Genomic DNA, 17572 nt, shown 5'->3' with positions numbered 1-17572 from the left:
GGAGGTTGAGGGCCAGCCAGGAGGAGGGGCTGCAGGTGGTTGGCCAGCGGCCCTGCCCCTGATGGAACTTCCAGTCATGGGGACAATTTGCATATTAGCCTTTTATTATATAGGATTTTGTAACTGTGAAAATGATTCCTGCATCTAATTCCTTTCTCTTACATCCACATGATATATTCTCATCTAAAACTTCCAGTGTTTATTCCATAATACAGCCAAGATGGAGTCCAAGAGTAAATATTACAGTGCTGCCCTTTATGGGGAAAGAATAATGGCCCAGGCATGGGATTGAGGAGTATGATTTTTTTCCAGGCCTTTTTATCCTTCTTTCCCAGTGGAACTAAACTAGCAAGTAATACACCTTGTAGCTTGTGTGATTTAATTCTAACAAAAGTTCTGTGAGGAAGATAAGGTGGGCATTAATGTGGTATTTGGCAGATCCAGGAGCTGCTATTAAGTATGAGAGCAGGAACTGAATTCAGAAATCCTGGTCCTTAATGAACTGTACTTATTTGATATAACAAAGGCTGAGCGGGAAATACAAAAGTCCAGCTTTTGAAATGAATACATTTGCTTCAGTACACACCTGCTCAGGCCTCTGTGTGCCATTTACATACAGAGGAGAAGAAAGATTTCCTTTTTATCCTCACTCAAGGATATTTTACTTTTTCCATTGATTTTTTTTTAGAAAGAGTGGAAGGAAGGGAGGAGGGCGGGGGGGGGGGGGAGGGCGGGGACAGAGAGATAAACATTGATGCAAGAGAGACACTTCAATTGGTTGCTTCCCGTTGGCATCCCGACCTGGACTGGGGATCGAGTCTGTAACCCAGTTATATGCCATTGATGGGGAATCAAACCCACAGCCCTTTGGTCCAAGGGCTGACGCTCTAACCACTTAACCAAACTGGCCAGGGCCCACTCAATCCTTAGAAACTATTTTTAAGTTTTTATCTGTTACATGTTTCTTAATTATAAAAAGGAAAGAAATACCTTTGCTAAAATGCCATGTAATTGGAATAATTTTTTGAAGTTAAAATTCTGAATGGCCACATATCTCATATTAGTCGGCTTAGCATGCCTTTCACATTTTAATAACCAAAGTAAAGACAGTTTCTAGCATCTGAAATCCAGTCACTTAGTTGTCAGTAAGTCCTATGGCCTTTTTCATGAATACATTGAAATGTGTATAACAAGACTTGGTGATCTTGGACTCAACCACAAAGTTTAGTTGGGAATATGGACTTTTAAGAAGGGTCCAAGACAGAATCAGAATAGGAACACACCAATTCTAAGTGGCTAGTCATGCTGCCTTCAGCTTTAGAACATAATGCTGTTCCTTACATTCCTGCCACTCCCTGACCCTCACTAGGGCCTAAAGACTTAACTTTTTCACCTAACTGCAATCTAATAAATGCAGAAGGATATTTCATGATTTCAATTGAAATTTCAATGAGTTTGAATATGTCTTCATCTGTTTTTTTGGGGAATTGTATTTCCTCTTCTCTGAAAGGCCTACATGTCTTTTCTTAATAGGTTGCTTGACTTTTTCTTACTGACTTGCAGTTCCTTATTTAATCTGGATATGAATCCTTAATAGGTTTTATGTATCACAAATATCTTCCTACTCTTCCTTTTTAAACAGCTACATGATAGTCTCTTAATATGAATTACCAAACTTCACTTAATTATACTCTATTGGTCCACTATTACACTGTTTTTAATCCCTTGAGATTGTTATAAACAACACTATGATAATTAACACTGTATGCATACTAGAAGTGGAATTCCTGGGTCAAGAAAATATATAATTTTAGTTTTGAAAAATACTACCAAATTGCTCTCCTTAAACAATTTGGTCCAATTTATATACTCACCAGAAAATATATGAGTATTCAATTCCTCACTTCCCTTATGGGTGAGAGGTAAACATCTCGACCTTCATAATGTTTTGATGCCCATTGTCTTATTATGAATGCAACTGAGTATCTCTCAATGTTATGAGCTATAAACTATTCCTATTTAAAAAGTGGCCCTGAACCTAATATTTCCCTGAATCCTGTTCAAATGTTTCCCTTCTAACAAAACAACTTCTCCATGATAGGCTCTACCTGAGCATGGTTTCGGATGGTTTCATGATCTTCTTTTGCTGAAAACACACAGTGGTTGGTCATCTTGGTCTTGTCACCATCATCTATGCGTGTCCCTCCAGGGGCTAAAAAAGAGAAAGGTAATGGGGAGAACAGTTCAACCCTGCACCACAGGAAAACAATAAAAGTAGATGTCAAATCTAAGAGTAACATAACATTTCACAGAGTGATGTGCATGTAGAGATATACAAATGTTCTTATCTATTTGTTTCTATAATACAATGCAAATTGATTGCTCCATTTTAAACTCCCACCACTGTATATGAGATTATTGTTCTACATTCTTGCCTTCACTAGATCCTATCACTATAAGTCTGGTCTTTCCCAACTATATCCTTAATCATGACAGCTAAGCAATAATATTTACTCACTGAACTTAGTTGTTCTCAATGCAATTCCTGATGTTTCCCATATCAGGACACGGTTCACTTTTCAGTCTTGGTAATATTCTGTCGGATTCCAGTTTACCAACACTGGCATTGACCAAAGCTGGCTTTTATAGTATAGGTCTTGTTGTTCTGGAGGAGGTAATAAAACTGTTCCCTCCTCCAATCCAGCTTTCCATGCAAGGTTGGGCAGTGCATAGTCTGACTGCTTGCCATTTGGGTTTGGTCACTCTGTAGCTGCATTGGCTAGGAAAGAGTGTGCTTTATTTTCTCTCATCTTCTTTTTCCCATGGCTGATATGGTATCATAAAATAAATGGACTAGAACAGAAGAATGCCATTTTTCTAACTCAACTTTCCACAGTCCAAGTCTCCTCCTGTAAGTTTTAATGGTGGCCATTAAAACATGGGCTGATTAGAAGAACAGAAGGGGAACAGCAGGTATTTCTGTTTCCTGATTCTACTTTACTTTAATTAGAGTAGAATGTTTGAGTAAGCCAAGTTAGATTTCTATCTTTTATACACTCAACAAATATTTATAGATTATGTACTTGTACTGCCACTTTAAGTGTATAAATGCCTTGATTTAATTTGTGATTTTAAATCTTTGGATGAAAAGGTCTACACATAGCCAAAGCCAACTTTTTCTTGACCTCAGCATACAGTTTTATAAGTAAATTAGTTTTTAGAAAAGTCAGCTCCTTCAAGAGTCTATTTTCATTCAAATAATTATGCATAAGATTTAATTAGCTCTCTGTAATGAATTCAACCACCTGGACCAACATTTTATTAAGATGATAATCTCCTAACAATCCTGCACTAATAATTCCAACCTGGTGCAAGTTACATAACTGAAATGCCTGATTTTGAAACTACAGTCTTTTTTTTTAAGTGGCAATTTTTAAAAATTGCATTCTTTTACAAAACATTTGTTACACATTAATATTGCAACATTAAATTTTATTTTCCCTGATACTGGGACCAAAGTATTAATTGCTATTTCTAAAAATTTTGGTAAGCTTGCTGTTTTTCTCAAAGTAGAAGTAAAACCAGTGAACTATTTCTTGTATCTATTATTCAAATGGTAGAATTGAAATACCAAGGAAATGTTGCTTTAAGAACAATGGGAGAAGGTAAATATTTTTGTGGGTGGGAAGAAAATTCTCACATAGTTGATAAGTAAACAAAGTGTTTATATAAAAAGAATGCACCTGACTGGCTTCAGTCATTACATCATAGGTCTGGCCTCAGTAGACATCCAGTGATGTATGGCCTGTGCTCACAGTTGTACCAAACATTGTGCTCTACCCTCTTCTTGGATGTATGGATGAGGCATGAAGGAGTGAACCCTGGCCTGCAGATGTAAATTTGCTGATTATCATTATCCAGATGGTAAATGAAGCATTGAGATAATCAATGCAAAGCACACAGATAATTTAATACATATGTGGGGAGAGTAAGTATAGAAACCCAGGAGTCAAGTAAGAAGTGACATCCAGATGTTGGAGAAAGTCTAAATGGTTCATGTAAGGGAAAAACATAAAACATTTCAAGCACAACAGAAGGGTCAACAGTGCTGCCAGGAGGCACAGAGACTAGAAAAGGGTCCATATCATTGACTAACGAAGTCACTTTGGCAAGAACCAAATTTTGCTGAAGACTATTTTTGCATGGTATTTACCAGTGTGTCAATAAAAGTATATCACAATGAATGAAACACAAAAAAACAATAATCACATCAGAAAATATTCAGCTTTATAATTAATTTAAAAGTTTTAAATAAAAATATGTATCACTTACCTGACAAAAATCTAAGAACCTGACAAAATTGAGAGTACTTAACATTGCTGAAGGTGTAGGTAAATAGGAACACAGGATTTTTTCATTCATTGATTTGTTGTTCCACCTATTTATGCATTCAATGGTTGATTCTTGTAGGTGCCCCGATGGGGGACTGAAACTGCAACCTTGGCACATCAAGACGATGCTCCAACCAACTGAGCTACCTGGCCAGGGCTAGGAACATATGATTTTTGATAAAATGTTGACATTCCTTTTTTGGCCTGATTTTCTCTCTCTCTCAGAGAGATTGATAAGACACAGACAGACATAGATATTTCCATCTGTCAATTCATTAATCCCTTGCTAAATACATAAAGATATAACCAAATAAAAGCACAAATATGTGTATACAGATACTGATTACATTGTTGTTTATAATAATGAAAATTGGAAAGGAGTTGAATATTCTTAAAAATCAGTATGGTTTTAATTCTTTTTAGAATCATCCAAGGTGACACTCATGGACATAAAAGGCAAGAACATACTGCAGAGTAAATACAAAATAACATACAGTGTATCATATTTGTATACTAACCCATTCTCAAAAGTATGTGTATTTAGGTAGAGAAGGGAATTAACCAAAGTATTAAAAATTGTCACCTCTGGGTTTGAACACACTACCTATAGCAGCTTTTATGTGTGGATTTGAATTACCTACAGTGATGATATGAGATAATTTATAAACAATAACAACTATAAAATTAATTTGTTATGTAGTGAAAACCATCAGTACAGATAAAAAAAGGGGCCTGTAGTAAGTGGGGCCAAATACTGTAATAAATATAAGAGCTCAGAGGGAGAAATTAAAGGGTGAGTCTACTTCAGAATGAAGAAAACACAGTAGGCCGGCTTAAGCAGTGTTTCTCAATAAAAGGCACTACAGTGGGCTGGGCAGGACAATTTCTCATTGTATTGACTGTCCTTTGTATGGTAAAGCAGGTAGCATAGATGACCTCCATTCCTAAGTCTACATAGCAACCAAATCACTTCCACACATCTGCAAATGTTCCCATGGCAGTTGAAAATCAATGGCCTAGGGAATTTGACCACTCTAGTGATTTATGGCTACTACAGAAACCAATGATCAAAACTAAGTTCTTACTAAGAATAACTAAGAAAGAAACAATGGGTGGTTATAATACCTAATAAACATTCAGATCAAGATACTATGTCACTAAAATAGTATTCTGCAGCCTTCTTCCCTATTAGGTAAGTTTTTATTTTCCTTTTCTACCTATCTTTAATAATTTTGAGATATCTCTTTAATCCTTTTAGCTATAAATTCAGTTACAAAGATGTTTTAAAAACTAGATTTAAACTATATTTCTTAGATTATTTTACTTATGGATGAAATGGCATTTAGAGAAACACTAGCAATTATTTTTTAAATTTGTTGACAGTTACATTTTACTGCACCAAAAAAAAAAAAAAAAAAAAAAAAAAAAAGTGGGCTCAAAGGAAAAGTTGGCATGGTAATGGGGGTTAAATAAACATACTGGAATGATCCAGATGACATATACAAAGCTGTACTATACTGCAGAAATTATTCTTTCTGTGTTAAATGCTCCAGAAACTTTTAAGGATTAGGAACACATGGGAAAGTTGGCTTCTAGCTAAAGCCATTTTTAATGTCAACAAAAAAACCTCAATTCCATGCCTTTTTTTAATTAGTAATCATTTCACAGCCACATTAATTCTATTCCAAATTGTAATCTAGATAAAATTTGGTGAGACTCTCACAAATATAAACTTATAAAAATTCTATCTTGTAAGGAACTATTTCAATAGAATTAAAAGTAGATACACTAAGAAGATGCTATAATGCAAGGCTTACCAAGCATACTGCCAGCTACCAGGATATCGAAGAGTGTGTCTGCATAGCGACGATAATCTAGTCTTGAGCCTGTAGAATCCAGAAACTTGGCTACAGCTTCAAGGTCATCACCAGCTTCATTAAGCCCCTGGACAAGTGTATCCCTGAAGACTGTGGGTTCGAATTTCTCTTTTTCATCTAAAATAAAATAAAAATTATAAAATTATTCCTTTATTTACACATTACATCCCCAAATGCAACCATACTATGTTTGACATTGTAATTATTTAAAAGTTGAAGTGCAATTAAGTTTTTCTACTAGAATTCCACATTCTAAAACCCCTTGTTCAAACATTTACTCAAGAAATTTATTTCTGTTTAAAGAGGGCACAAAAATTTGTTAACTCTAATACATAAAAAAATGATTGATCATTTTTGTCATTCATAGAATGGGCCAATGTAATTCACTAACCCTAACTATCTGAGAAAAAAATAGAGTATAATATTCAAAACTTAAAATTTTGTTTCATCTGAGACAAAAAAAAATCCAGGGAAAAGCACCTAAAAATAAAGAAGACTATATATATATATATATATATATATATATATATATATATATATATATAAAGAATTCTGGGAGAGTGTTTTTCAGTATCATAATGAAAATGCCTTCAATATAATAATGTTAGAATTCCTAGTGTTTGTATTAAGAGATTTACTGGTTTCAATGGGGTTAACACCACAGCCTCAGAACCAGAGAAGAATTCATTCCCAGTACCAGTCAGCTTCAAGCAGCATATCATAAAGTCAGATGTAAATGAACTTGATTAATATCCATCATGAACAAGAGATAGAGGTCCTTTTGATGCTATAAGCAAAACATTACGCAAATATTGACTACAGAAAAAAATGTAATTTTTCAGATGGAAAGGAAGAGAATGGGAACTCTAGAGGCAGATTATGAGGAGCTGGAGTAGTGGGTGGATAACTGACTGACTCTGAGCAGGAGGAATTCACCGGCAGGGAAAGGAAAATGCATCCCCTACTCAGGGTCCAGCTAAAGGGTAATTTTCCTCTCCCCATACAGAAAAGGTCCCTTTTCCTGGAATATGAGAACATGAGCAGTAAAGACCACAAGAAATAAAGAAGCCCAAAGACCATGGGCTGTTTATTAAGTCTTATGACTAGCTTCCAAAATCAATTGAGGCCATCCCGACAATGACACCACAACCTGCTGGGATGTTGACTCTGGTGGCAGAATAGGCTTTGATGATCAAAAATTAGAAATTGAAGGCACTGGAAAATACAAGTTGGTTAATAAGGTAAAACCCAGACGATGCTACAAATTCATGCTGAGGACTTTGTTTTAAATCGAAGAGACAACTGAAAAGCTTTTTGTAAGAAGCTTTCATCCTCCAGTTATATTTTCCAAAAGATTTGCCAAGGAAGAGGAAAAGCAAAAGGAGGAAGACAGCATACCATGGCCAGAGATTCTCAACAGCAAGCAATTAGGTTAAAATGATCACTTACAGCTTGGGAATCTTGAAAAGTTATGAGGCATGATGGGATTAATAATTCTTTTGCAGACTGGAAAACAAATTCCCACCTGCTAAGGTAAGTGTCCATGTAGAGGAATACAAACTTCTTGTACAGGAGCATGGCAAGAACATGGATGGAAGTTTGAGGAAACAAGACATTTTACCAAAAGGGTCTTATTCATCTGAGATAATAGTATATGTAATTTCATATTTAATTTGAGGACAGGCTAACAAATCCTAACAAAAATATGTCATTGCTTCCTTGAGTTTCCATTTGGCAGGTCAAATCTCCCTCCAAGTGGGAACATATAATTAGGGCCTCAATTTATACTATGTTGGTGAATCACAAGTGAGACACGGAGGAGTTAGTCAGAATAACCCTTAAGCTGACATGGAGAAACGAGCCTATTTCTGACACTCAAATATGCCTGTAAGTTATCTAGATGCATTGCTTTCTCTGGGAATTATAGTAACTGGTTAATATAGCATTTTTCCAACCTGTTGATAATTGAGTGATAAACAACATAACCTACATTCCTCCCTGAAAGTCACTGAGGTATATAGTAAGGGAACAACTGTCATAAATTTCTAACCATACACACACATATATATTTGCACATTTAAAGCTTTACTTGATTAGTTGCTCCCACTACTTATTGTAAAGCTGAGTAATTTAAAGCCACTAGCACAGGTGTAAAGTCTCAGGGAGAAACCCAAGACTGTGGTCACTCCGGATGCTTGAAACTGGGTCATTTATTTCCTCTCCTATTTTCATTCATTTTAATCCAATTTCTCTACAAAATTTTCAGGGAGGTCAATTCAGTCATCAAATATTTCATTTAGCTAAGTATAACCGTGGTTCAGAGGAGAAACTTTCATCTTTTTAGATTCCCACAAACCACAATGGAAAACGTAACTCCTTTGAAGAAAATATAATAAATAAGTTATGCATATTTCATAAAGGAAAAGACAGTCTGAAAGGAGTTCTATATGATGCGTCCTGCCATAATATTGAATTTTGATGTTGAGTAAAAAGAAATACATTTTTTTTTGGTACCAACTTGTACACGGAAGAGCATTGGCTTTGCCAGGAAATAATTTCACATGGAAGACAGATTTTCAGAAGACAGCCTATCAAAATGACCTTGAAACAGCCTCAGTAGATTTTTCCTCAGCTTAACAAAACTGCCAACCATTTATCTGAAGTCGGCCCCGTCATAATAGCAAAAGAAAAGCCAGAGCACTATAAATCGTCAGGAGGCAATTCACTATTACAAAGAATATAAAATGAGGTTGACTCTATTTTTCTCCTGTCAGCAGTCTGGCACGAAATAGCTCAAGTGCTGCTTAAATCTCCGACAGGCCTGAGCCTATAAATCCAGATCAACTGAGCAACGATATGCAATAGACTGCGGGGTCTGAGTGCTCCAGCAGCAATAAGACTCAGGCACGACCTCGCCCACCGAATGAATCAGAGGCAAACCAGCTCAGAATTAGAGGACCTTTCCGGTTTAAAAGACTGCAAGACCAGCTTGCTTGTGGAATCATGTCTGCTGTTGTGCAACACATTCTTGGGCCGGCTCTTGGCTTTGGGGCTGTTACCGTGTGTGAATCAGCGTCACTAGTAAAGCTGCTAGAGCTGGAGATCCGATCTGAGATTAACACAGTTCCTCAGTGGGCAGGACATGGCAAACCTTTCTGCACCTCACAGTTGGGCATACATTAAATATTATCACATTACCAGGCCCAACCACACCTTAACTGTAATTAGGTTTCTGGACTATATTGTTCCTTAATTATGAAGCCCTTTGGAAATCAACTATGATGATCTTATCGTCTCCCCCACCCAAGACTGCTTTAAACAATAAAACAACAAATGCATGTGAGTTGTAATGCCTTGTATTGGTACCAGTTTCCAGATTGTACTGGGGAAATCACTTTGTTAGAGGACTAAGTAGAGGGCAGTGGCTTAGGCTATGCTTTTACTTAGACAGTTTATGGGGATGAGGCAGGGACTAAAAAAAACCCCCCAAAAAACAAAAACAACAAAACACATCGAAAGAAGGAGAGTGCAAACAGAAATACTGTACAAAATAACCATTTGGTTACGTTACCATTATTTAGTGGGAGCGTGAAGCTTTCTAGCAGGCAGCATTTACAGTTCACTTCAGCCTTAGAGCTACCTAGTGACTCTTGGAAACACTTCTCATCCAATTGACCAAGTGTACCGAGACTTCTTTTCTTTCTAAATGACTAGATTTATACTAACCCAGACACAGCACTGCAAGGGAACATCAGCAGCAGGTGCTGCCGCAACACCTCAACTGAACACGCCAAAGGCATACACTGCGGGTTATCAATTCAACAGTGTAGCACCTGACAACCACTAAATGGCATGATGCTTCATAATCAGCGATGAGGCCTTCAGGAAGATTTCAGCCATCATTTATCTTTGTACATGCTACTTCCTTAAATATTGTCAGTCACTTTCCTCAGGTTTAGTCAACACAGTAATTTCATTTGTTTTGTATTTTAAAAAGTCTCCCTATCAAGTATTGGCTCAATTATTCTTAAACCCAAGAGGATCTCTACATAACTATGCAAAACTGATTAAATATAAACATTTACACAGAAAAGATGTTAAGATGAACATAACATAAAAAGGAGCAGTGACGCATGTAAGTAAAAATTTCATCAGTCATCCTTAATACTCTTCCCACAAGAAAAGTCCCTTGAAAATATCCTGAGTTTTAAAGATATGTAGGGCAGTAAGTTTAATTTGACTCCCTAAATTCTGAAAAGGTAAAAACTCTTCCCTAACTTATTTTCTTGTAGTTGTAGCATCCTTGCTATTTATACTTTTTAAAAAACAACAAAGGAAGCAAAAAACAAGTACAAATGCTGATGTCAAAACACTAAAGTTAATCATCTTCATTTGAGAGTGAGGCAACCGGATTGGATATAATAATCCTCGTTTTGTAGATAACAAGACAAAGCTCAGACAAGTTAGATGACTTGTCCAAAATCAAACACCCAAGTGATTGGCAATTCTGAGGCTGGATCTCAGACCTTCAGATTCTCCATCCAGAGTTCAAAAGACTAGAATTGGTGAGGTTAGCTGGAAACAAGGATATAATTATAAATCTTCTCCACTTTTATATTTTGATTGGAATTTAAGCACACCTACACATAAACATGCCCCGTCCCCCCGCCCCCCCGCCCCCCCCCCCCCACACACACAAACCCACAACACAACCTACCCCTTTTCCGAGTTTTGAACCGCTGGCCTGTTAGCACTGGCTTCTGATGCTTATTCATAAAATTTCTGAAAACAAAGAAAATAAAGATTATGTAATTCAGTTAAGCAGTTCATATAAAAATGTATAGCTAATAAGCATAATCTCACCCATACTGAAAATACTTTAAAAAAATGAGATAATTTTAACTACTGAATTAGCAAGTTTTAAAGTTTAATAATATTTAGTGTTGACGAAAGACATAAGGGAAACAACCTCAGGCATAAACTTTGGCATAAGGAGAAACTCCATGCAATACTACTGGGAAGCATTTGTTGAATACCTATAAATATTTACATGTGCACAACCTGTGTTCCAGCAATTTCTCTGCTAGGAATGTGTACCCACACAAATATGTAAATATATTCTGTGAGCGTGTGTGTAGAAAGAATCAGTTCAGCATTGTTAGAGGCATAAAAAAAATGGAAACTTAAATGCTCATAAACATGAGGCTGGTTAAACTAGTTATAATAAGCCATCAAATGGAATTTCATGAAGCTTTACAAATGAAGGAATGAGCCCTGGTACATCTCCAATTATCTACCTCTCTTCCCATCACTCACTGTGCTCCAACCCCACTGCCCTTTCTTCTTCCAAGGTGCCAGAGCAGTCACCTCTCTTCTGGGAAGGATGCTATCCCGGTCAGTCCCTTGGTTTTCTCTCTACACCCAATCAAATGCCTCCTTTGCAGAGAGGCCTTCTTCTCTCTATGGCGCTACACAGTCCCTGCCATTTGATCATATCTGTTTGCCTCTGGTCTATTTCTTCCTTGAGGGTGTAACCTCCATACAGGTAGGGACTTCATAGGTTTTACTCTATAGTGTGTCTTTAGCACCTAAAATAATGCTGAGTAAAGAGTAAGCATTTAATAAATAATGCTCAAATAAGCTGTGATGCTCACATTGTCAAATGAGCTGTGCCAAGGCATTGCTAATGGAAAAAAACAAGTGGAATAAGAGTGTAAAACATACCTTTTTGGTTAAAATGGTGATATATATATATATATATATATATATATATACATACATATATATATATATATATTCCACTTTTCTATGCAAGCAAAACTTCAGAAAGATATAAAAAAAACTCCTAAAAAGTCTTATATTTGTTTACCTCACAGGGCAGAGATTTGGGTATTCTATATTCTCCTATTTGATTTAATAGACAACTAAAAAATTTAATAAATTAGCTTTGAAAAAAATAAAAAAAAGACATTTTATAAATTAAGAATAAGTTTGCTGGCATAAATATCACAATCTGAAAACATGTCTAGATCACCTAAATTATGAGAACTAAACAATTAAGATGTCAAGCAAATTATTTAATTATCTATCAGTGTTTAAAAATTGTGACTTGAAAATGTCCAGATTTTCTCCAATGCTTACACCATTAAACAATCAAGAAAATTTGTAGTATTCAAGTAAATTATTTATGTCTCAAAGTTTTAAAAAAATTCTTAAGCATGCAAAAATTATTATTCAATTTATTACGAAAACTTTCTTCACACCCACTAAAGAGAAACTTTTATTTTCACATAGAAAGCAATCTGTTTATCATTAAAAACTTTAATCATAACTTAAAAAATAAAACTAATTAGGAATAAGGTGACAAACGAAAACAGTAATATGGCTTAAGTAAAGATGATTTTTATCAATCCTATAAAGTGAACTTATTCCATCATGCTTTGCAAAATAAAGGTGATTAAGGCAGATTCTATGCCCTCGAAAAAGCACAGAGCCTCCTCTGGAGATAAAATCTCAACATTTACAATGCAATGAGCTAGGTGGGAAAATAGTAGTACAGTCCCAGAACAAGGGCCAAAAAAGTGACTGATTGCTGTATGTGTATGCGGCAGCAACTATGCTTTAAAGAGTTATAAATGTAACTGATGAAATCTCATTTTATTTGATAGATGTTGGAAATAGAGCTTCTAATGCATTATTTATACACACTGCAAAACTCTTTCATTCAGAAATTTCCCTCTTGGCATTTTCCATGGATTTACTCTGGATCAGCAAACACCTCATCGAGGAACAAGTAATGCATATAAATACATGTGTGTGCACAGACATGTGTGTGTGCATGTATTCTCCTTGTATTCATATCTCCCCTTAAACAACACATTTTTATATAAAATGTCTTCTTGTGTTAGTGACGAAAAATATCTGTTACAGAGCTGGGGTCTCACACCAGAGATGCAAAAACAAAAATAGGAAAAATGAAGAACAACTAGCCTGAAACTCTTCGAGTAGGTAAATACGCAAGGAAGAAGTTACACTTTGCCGAGGATGTTTATATTTTGGAATAAAAAATATTCTAAAAGTGTGAGCCCTCTCTAAAAGTTGTATTTTAGGATCCAGAATATAAACAATTGGGATCCCCCAATTAACTCTACCTTTGTACTTTGTTTCTAGTTTGCTGATAATAGAGAATTACCCCCACACAGCGCCTACCTATGAGGAAATTACTCCATTTTAAAAATTGTTAGCTCCGTTTATACTTCTTCAATTCTAAACACAAACCTTTGTTTCTTCGTAGCTTAATTATATGGCATTGTCTCACACCCTCAATATATTCTATGTGGAAAATAACACAGTAACCTGTATACATAAAAAAGATGGAAAGATTTTGATGTACACACCAAAAATTAAAACAAACAACACAGAGACTCACCTACTGGTATTGAAAGACTAAATGAAGATATTCTGTTCACCAAAAGTCTCTATCGTTTAGCTGTTACTATTTGGAGCAGAGGCTTGCTTTCCCTCTAAATTTAGCTCTCCCTGCCACATTATAATCTGCTCTAGTGAAGGTCAGCCTTTATAAGGCACTCACCGAAGAGAAGCCCTGGCCACAGAGGCAAGGGCACTCTGACTAAGAAACTGCTAGCTTTAACCTGGGAAAGCAACAAAGAAAGAGTCGCAAAGCCAGTTCTATCAGGCCAATGTCAAAAGCTTACTTTCATTAGATTGCATTATAATTTACAACTTAAAATCAACTAACTAAAAACACATTTAAAAAAATCAGCGTTTAACAGAATCTTCAAAGACAAATTTGTCTGGGGTACAATTTATACATCATGATTTGGCCTCCATTAAAAAAACTATCAGCCCAAGACACAGACAAATAAGCTCATGTCCCATCAAAATGGAAAAACTCCATGGTATAAAACATTATTTTAAAAAATTATATGTAAATTGTTAAAAACAAAACAAATTTAAGTATTTTACTTGTTATCTAAGAGACTAAATTTCTTAGATATTCCACAAGATAAAAGACCTTAAAAATAATAAATGAGGCAATCAATCAAAAATTAGAAAGTTAGTTACTCTATTAATGAAATAAACATTTTTGAATAAATTCCTATTTAAGTCCAAATTGAAAGCCTTAATTGAAAGGTTTTTAGGTCTAACAGATAAACGTCCCCCTATTTCACTCTGAGTTTTCTAACTGTCCTCATTCCTTTGTAGATTCCATCACACACTCCCAGCCAGACTGTGGCCCAGGAGTGACAATGGGCCAGCAGCACAGATGGGCCTCGTGGCAACTGTGGACTAATTCTGCCCGTTGTCCAGCCCACCCTGAGAAGACTGACCGTTTGCACGTTGTCTTGCCTGACAGTCTTCATTCTCTCATTTTTGGAAAGAATCTGATCTCCCAGAGAGGGACATGCATTCTAGTTGCCCCTACAAAGGTACAACTGTTCTCTGCTAGTAATCCAGAGGTTTGGCCTGATAACTCTATTCTCGATGTTCTCCTGGGCCCTCTCATCTTTGAATTTTGATAACCTGCCTCATATAACCTGTTACACTACTAACATATGCTCACACATAACAACTACGCTATCCAAACAACCTCAGCTTTATGAACAGGTATACTCTAAAGTGCTGTCACAATCTTTCTCTACAAAGGGCTAGAAAGAAAATGTTTTAGGCTCTGTGAGTCATATTGACTCTATTCCAACTACTCAATTCTGCTGTTACAGCCTGAAAACAGCCATAGACAACATGGAGACATTTGGCTGTATTTCAAGAAAATTTATTTACAAAACAAGTGGGGGGGTTAGAGTGAGTCCTAGGTCATGGTTTGCCAACCCTGTTCTAGAGCCACTGTAAGCAGCAGAACTGTCTGTGATGGTGGAAATGTTCTGACTGCACTGTCTCCTTGTAGCTACTAGACATGTGGCTATGGAGCTCTTGAAATGTGACTAGGGTGACTGAAAAACTAAATGTTTCATTATATTTAATTTTTGTTCAGTAAAATTAAAATGGAAATTGCCAATGTGGCTAGTGGCTATCATGTTAGGCAACCCAGTTCTGAAGCATTCCTTATTACCCAAAACTCATAACTTTGATTTAAAAAAAAAAAAGATAAAAATACATCCAAAAATAGGAATCTTTAATTACTATTTTTCTAATAAAGTAGCCCTGAGGAGCATTTTGCCCCAACTTCAAAACCACATGGCCACAGCAGCAAAGGAAAAGAAGGACCAAACTTCAAAGGGAAACTCTCCGTGTGGAGTCAATACTACTAACACAATGCGCAGGACAGCCAACAACAAAGGGTTATCTACCCCAAAATTTCCACAGTTCCAAGGCTGGAAAACCCTGCACTAAAGAGGCAACAGTGTCGAGCAAAACCAAAGATGGTGCTTGCTCTCGAGAGTTAAAAACTGCATGCACTGGTCTGAACACACCAGAGTAGTAAGCAGGCAGATATTTCCTTGACTGACTTTTTTGTTTGCCAAACACTGACGTCAATGTTAAAGAACACAAATTTATCACTGAGTAGCTTGTCACAGCTAAAATCAAAAGTATATTTAGAATACAAAAAAAGTACTTCCCACAGTCTTTGATACAGATTTATGTACTTCCATGTGACTTTAGATACTCTGATATTTAGGTGGAGGGGGGAAGAGGCAACAATCTGGGATTTAAAGAGGGAGGTAGAAAAAAGGAAACTGAACAGCAGCATGTTTACTTTAAAGTCATTATGTTCCAATGCATCACTTTCGGAAAACAAGAAACCTTTTTTTGGAGAGGGAAATGTCCTTGAAATTTATTAATCATATTATAGTCTTAAGCTTATAAAAAACAAGATGGTCTCTCTGTATTATTTTAATTGGCTCATTTAAACTATAAGTACTAATAGGCTGTTGGCAAAAAAACCCCAACAACACAAACAAACAAAAAACTAACATAGTACGAAAGAGTATGAAGTAAAAAATAAAGTCCACCTCCCAACCTTTCACTCCTAATCTAATGTTCATGGAGTGAGTCCTACTCCATGGAAGAAATAATATGTTTAACTCTTTAACACTGTCTTAAGTTTTCTTTAAGAACATGGTTATGCATAAATGACTATAAGAATGTGTGTATATGTACAGAAAACAAGTTGAATACTTATAGCAGCCACCCACTATGTACCAACCACATGCTATCAAGTAGTCCATAAGTTCATCAATTATAACAAATGTACCACTCTAGTAGGGGATGTTGATAATGGGGAAGTTTTATTTACATGGGGCCAGAGGAAATACGGGAAGTCTCTGTATCTTCCTCTTAATTTTGCTGTGAATCTAAAACAGTACTAAAAAAAATAGTCTTTAAGCAGGTCAATTTATTAAGGCTAATTTTGTGTCAGACACAAAACTGATGGGGGTGTCCATGACTACTCGTTCAAATGGGAAGTTAGGAGATAAGTTATTATGTTAAGGATGATGGAAGTGCGTTCCTCTCTTCTTAGCATTTTAGTCAAGCAGGAGAGGAAAACAGAATCTTCGGGAGGGCAGGGGGAATAACACCCTAGACTGGTAACTGGTGAGATAATTTGCTTTGGAGCAACTATAAAACATGGCAATGGACCTTCGGGATGCTCAAAGGTGGTGGTAGGCAGGCATCCAAACATTTCCTCACTTACGAGTCCTCTGAACCAAGCCTCTCTTCCCATCTTTCCAGGAGGGGACCTGCTGAAGCCTGTCTAAGTTTTATCTGAGGGTTGTACACACCAAAAAGTTACTTACACAAGACTCTTCACAAGGAGGAGAACATGAACTGGATAGAAATACGACACCCCAGCCTAGGACTCAATGGCACTCAGCACACTGTAGTATGGGGCTGTACTCCCTGACACAATTTTATAGGAATGGACAGCACAAACTTAAAAAGAGAAAAAACAAACAAACAAAAAACCCCAAACAGCAAAGCACTACAAACTCATGTATACTTTTGGAAATAAATTCAAACATATAGAGAATTAGTCATTTGTATTCATTTACCAAGCCTACATCTGGTACTAGTCAACAGGGATGCAGCAGGGACCAATCAGACAAGGTGCATGGTGCTCACTTTCTAGCAGGTGGAGGTTTGATCCAAGCACTGCACAAAAGATCTGGCAGTGTGAGTTAACAAGAATCAGTAGTCTCCAGGATGTTCAAGCACATCACATAATGTCATGAGGTGCAGTTGTTTATGTTTCCCATGACTGGAAACCATGGACCTAAACCCTGACCCTCATCCCACACTCCCAACAAGGCTCTAGCTTGAGGC

General features: G+C 36.4%; 1 protein-coding gene across 3 annotated transcripts in view; it reads right to left on the bottom strand.

Moving 5' to 3' along the window:
• The window catches only part of BZW2 (basic leucine zipper and W2 domains 2), a gene marked incomplete at its 3' end in the record, with an annotated part of 50508 nt that overhangs the window by 22698 nt on the left and 10238 nt on the right, over window positions 1–17572 (bottom strand). For all 3 annotated transcript variants that reach the window (XM_080665306.1, XM_080665305.1, XM_080665304.1), the window contains 3 exons: window positions 10986–11050; window positions 6209–6385; window positions 2109–2212 (listed from right to left, as the gene is read on the bottom strand). In XM_080665306.1, the coding sequence (XP_080521432.1) occupies window positions 2109–2212; window positions 6209–6385; window positions 10986–11043 (339 nt within the window). In that variant the 5' untranslated portion in view covers window positions 11044–11050. The remainder of the gene's footprint in view (window positions 1–2108; window positions 2213–6208; window positions 6386–10985; window positions 11051–17572) is intronic.

Source organism: Plecotus auritus (genome assembly GCF_963455305.1).
Source record: "Plecotus auritus genome assembly, chromosome: 4".
NCBI lineage: Eukaryota > Metazoa > Chordata > Mammalia > Chiroptera > Vespertilionidae > Plecotus > Plecotus auritus.
This window is presented reverse-complemented; position numbering and strand designations above follow the sequence as displayed.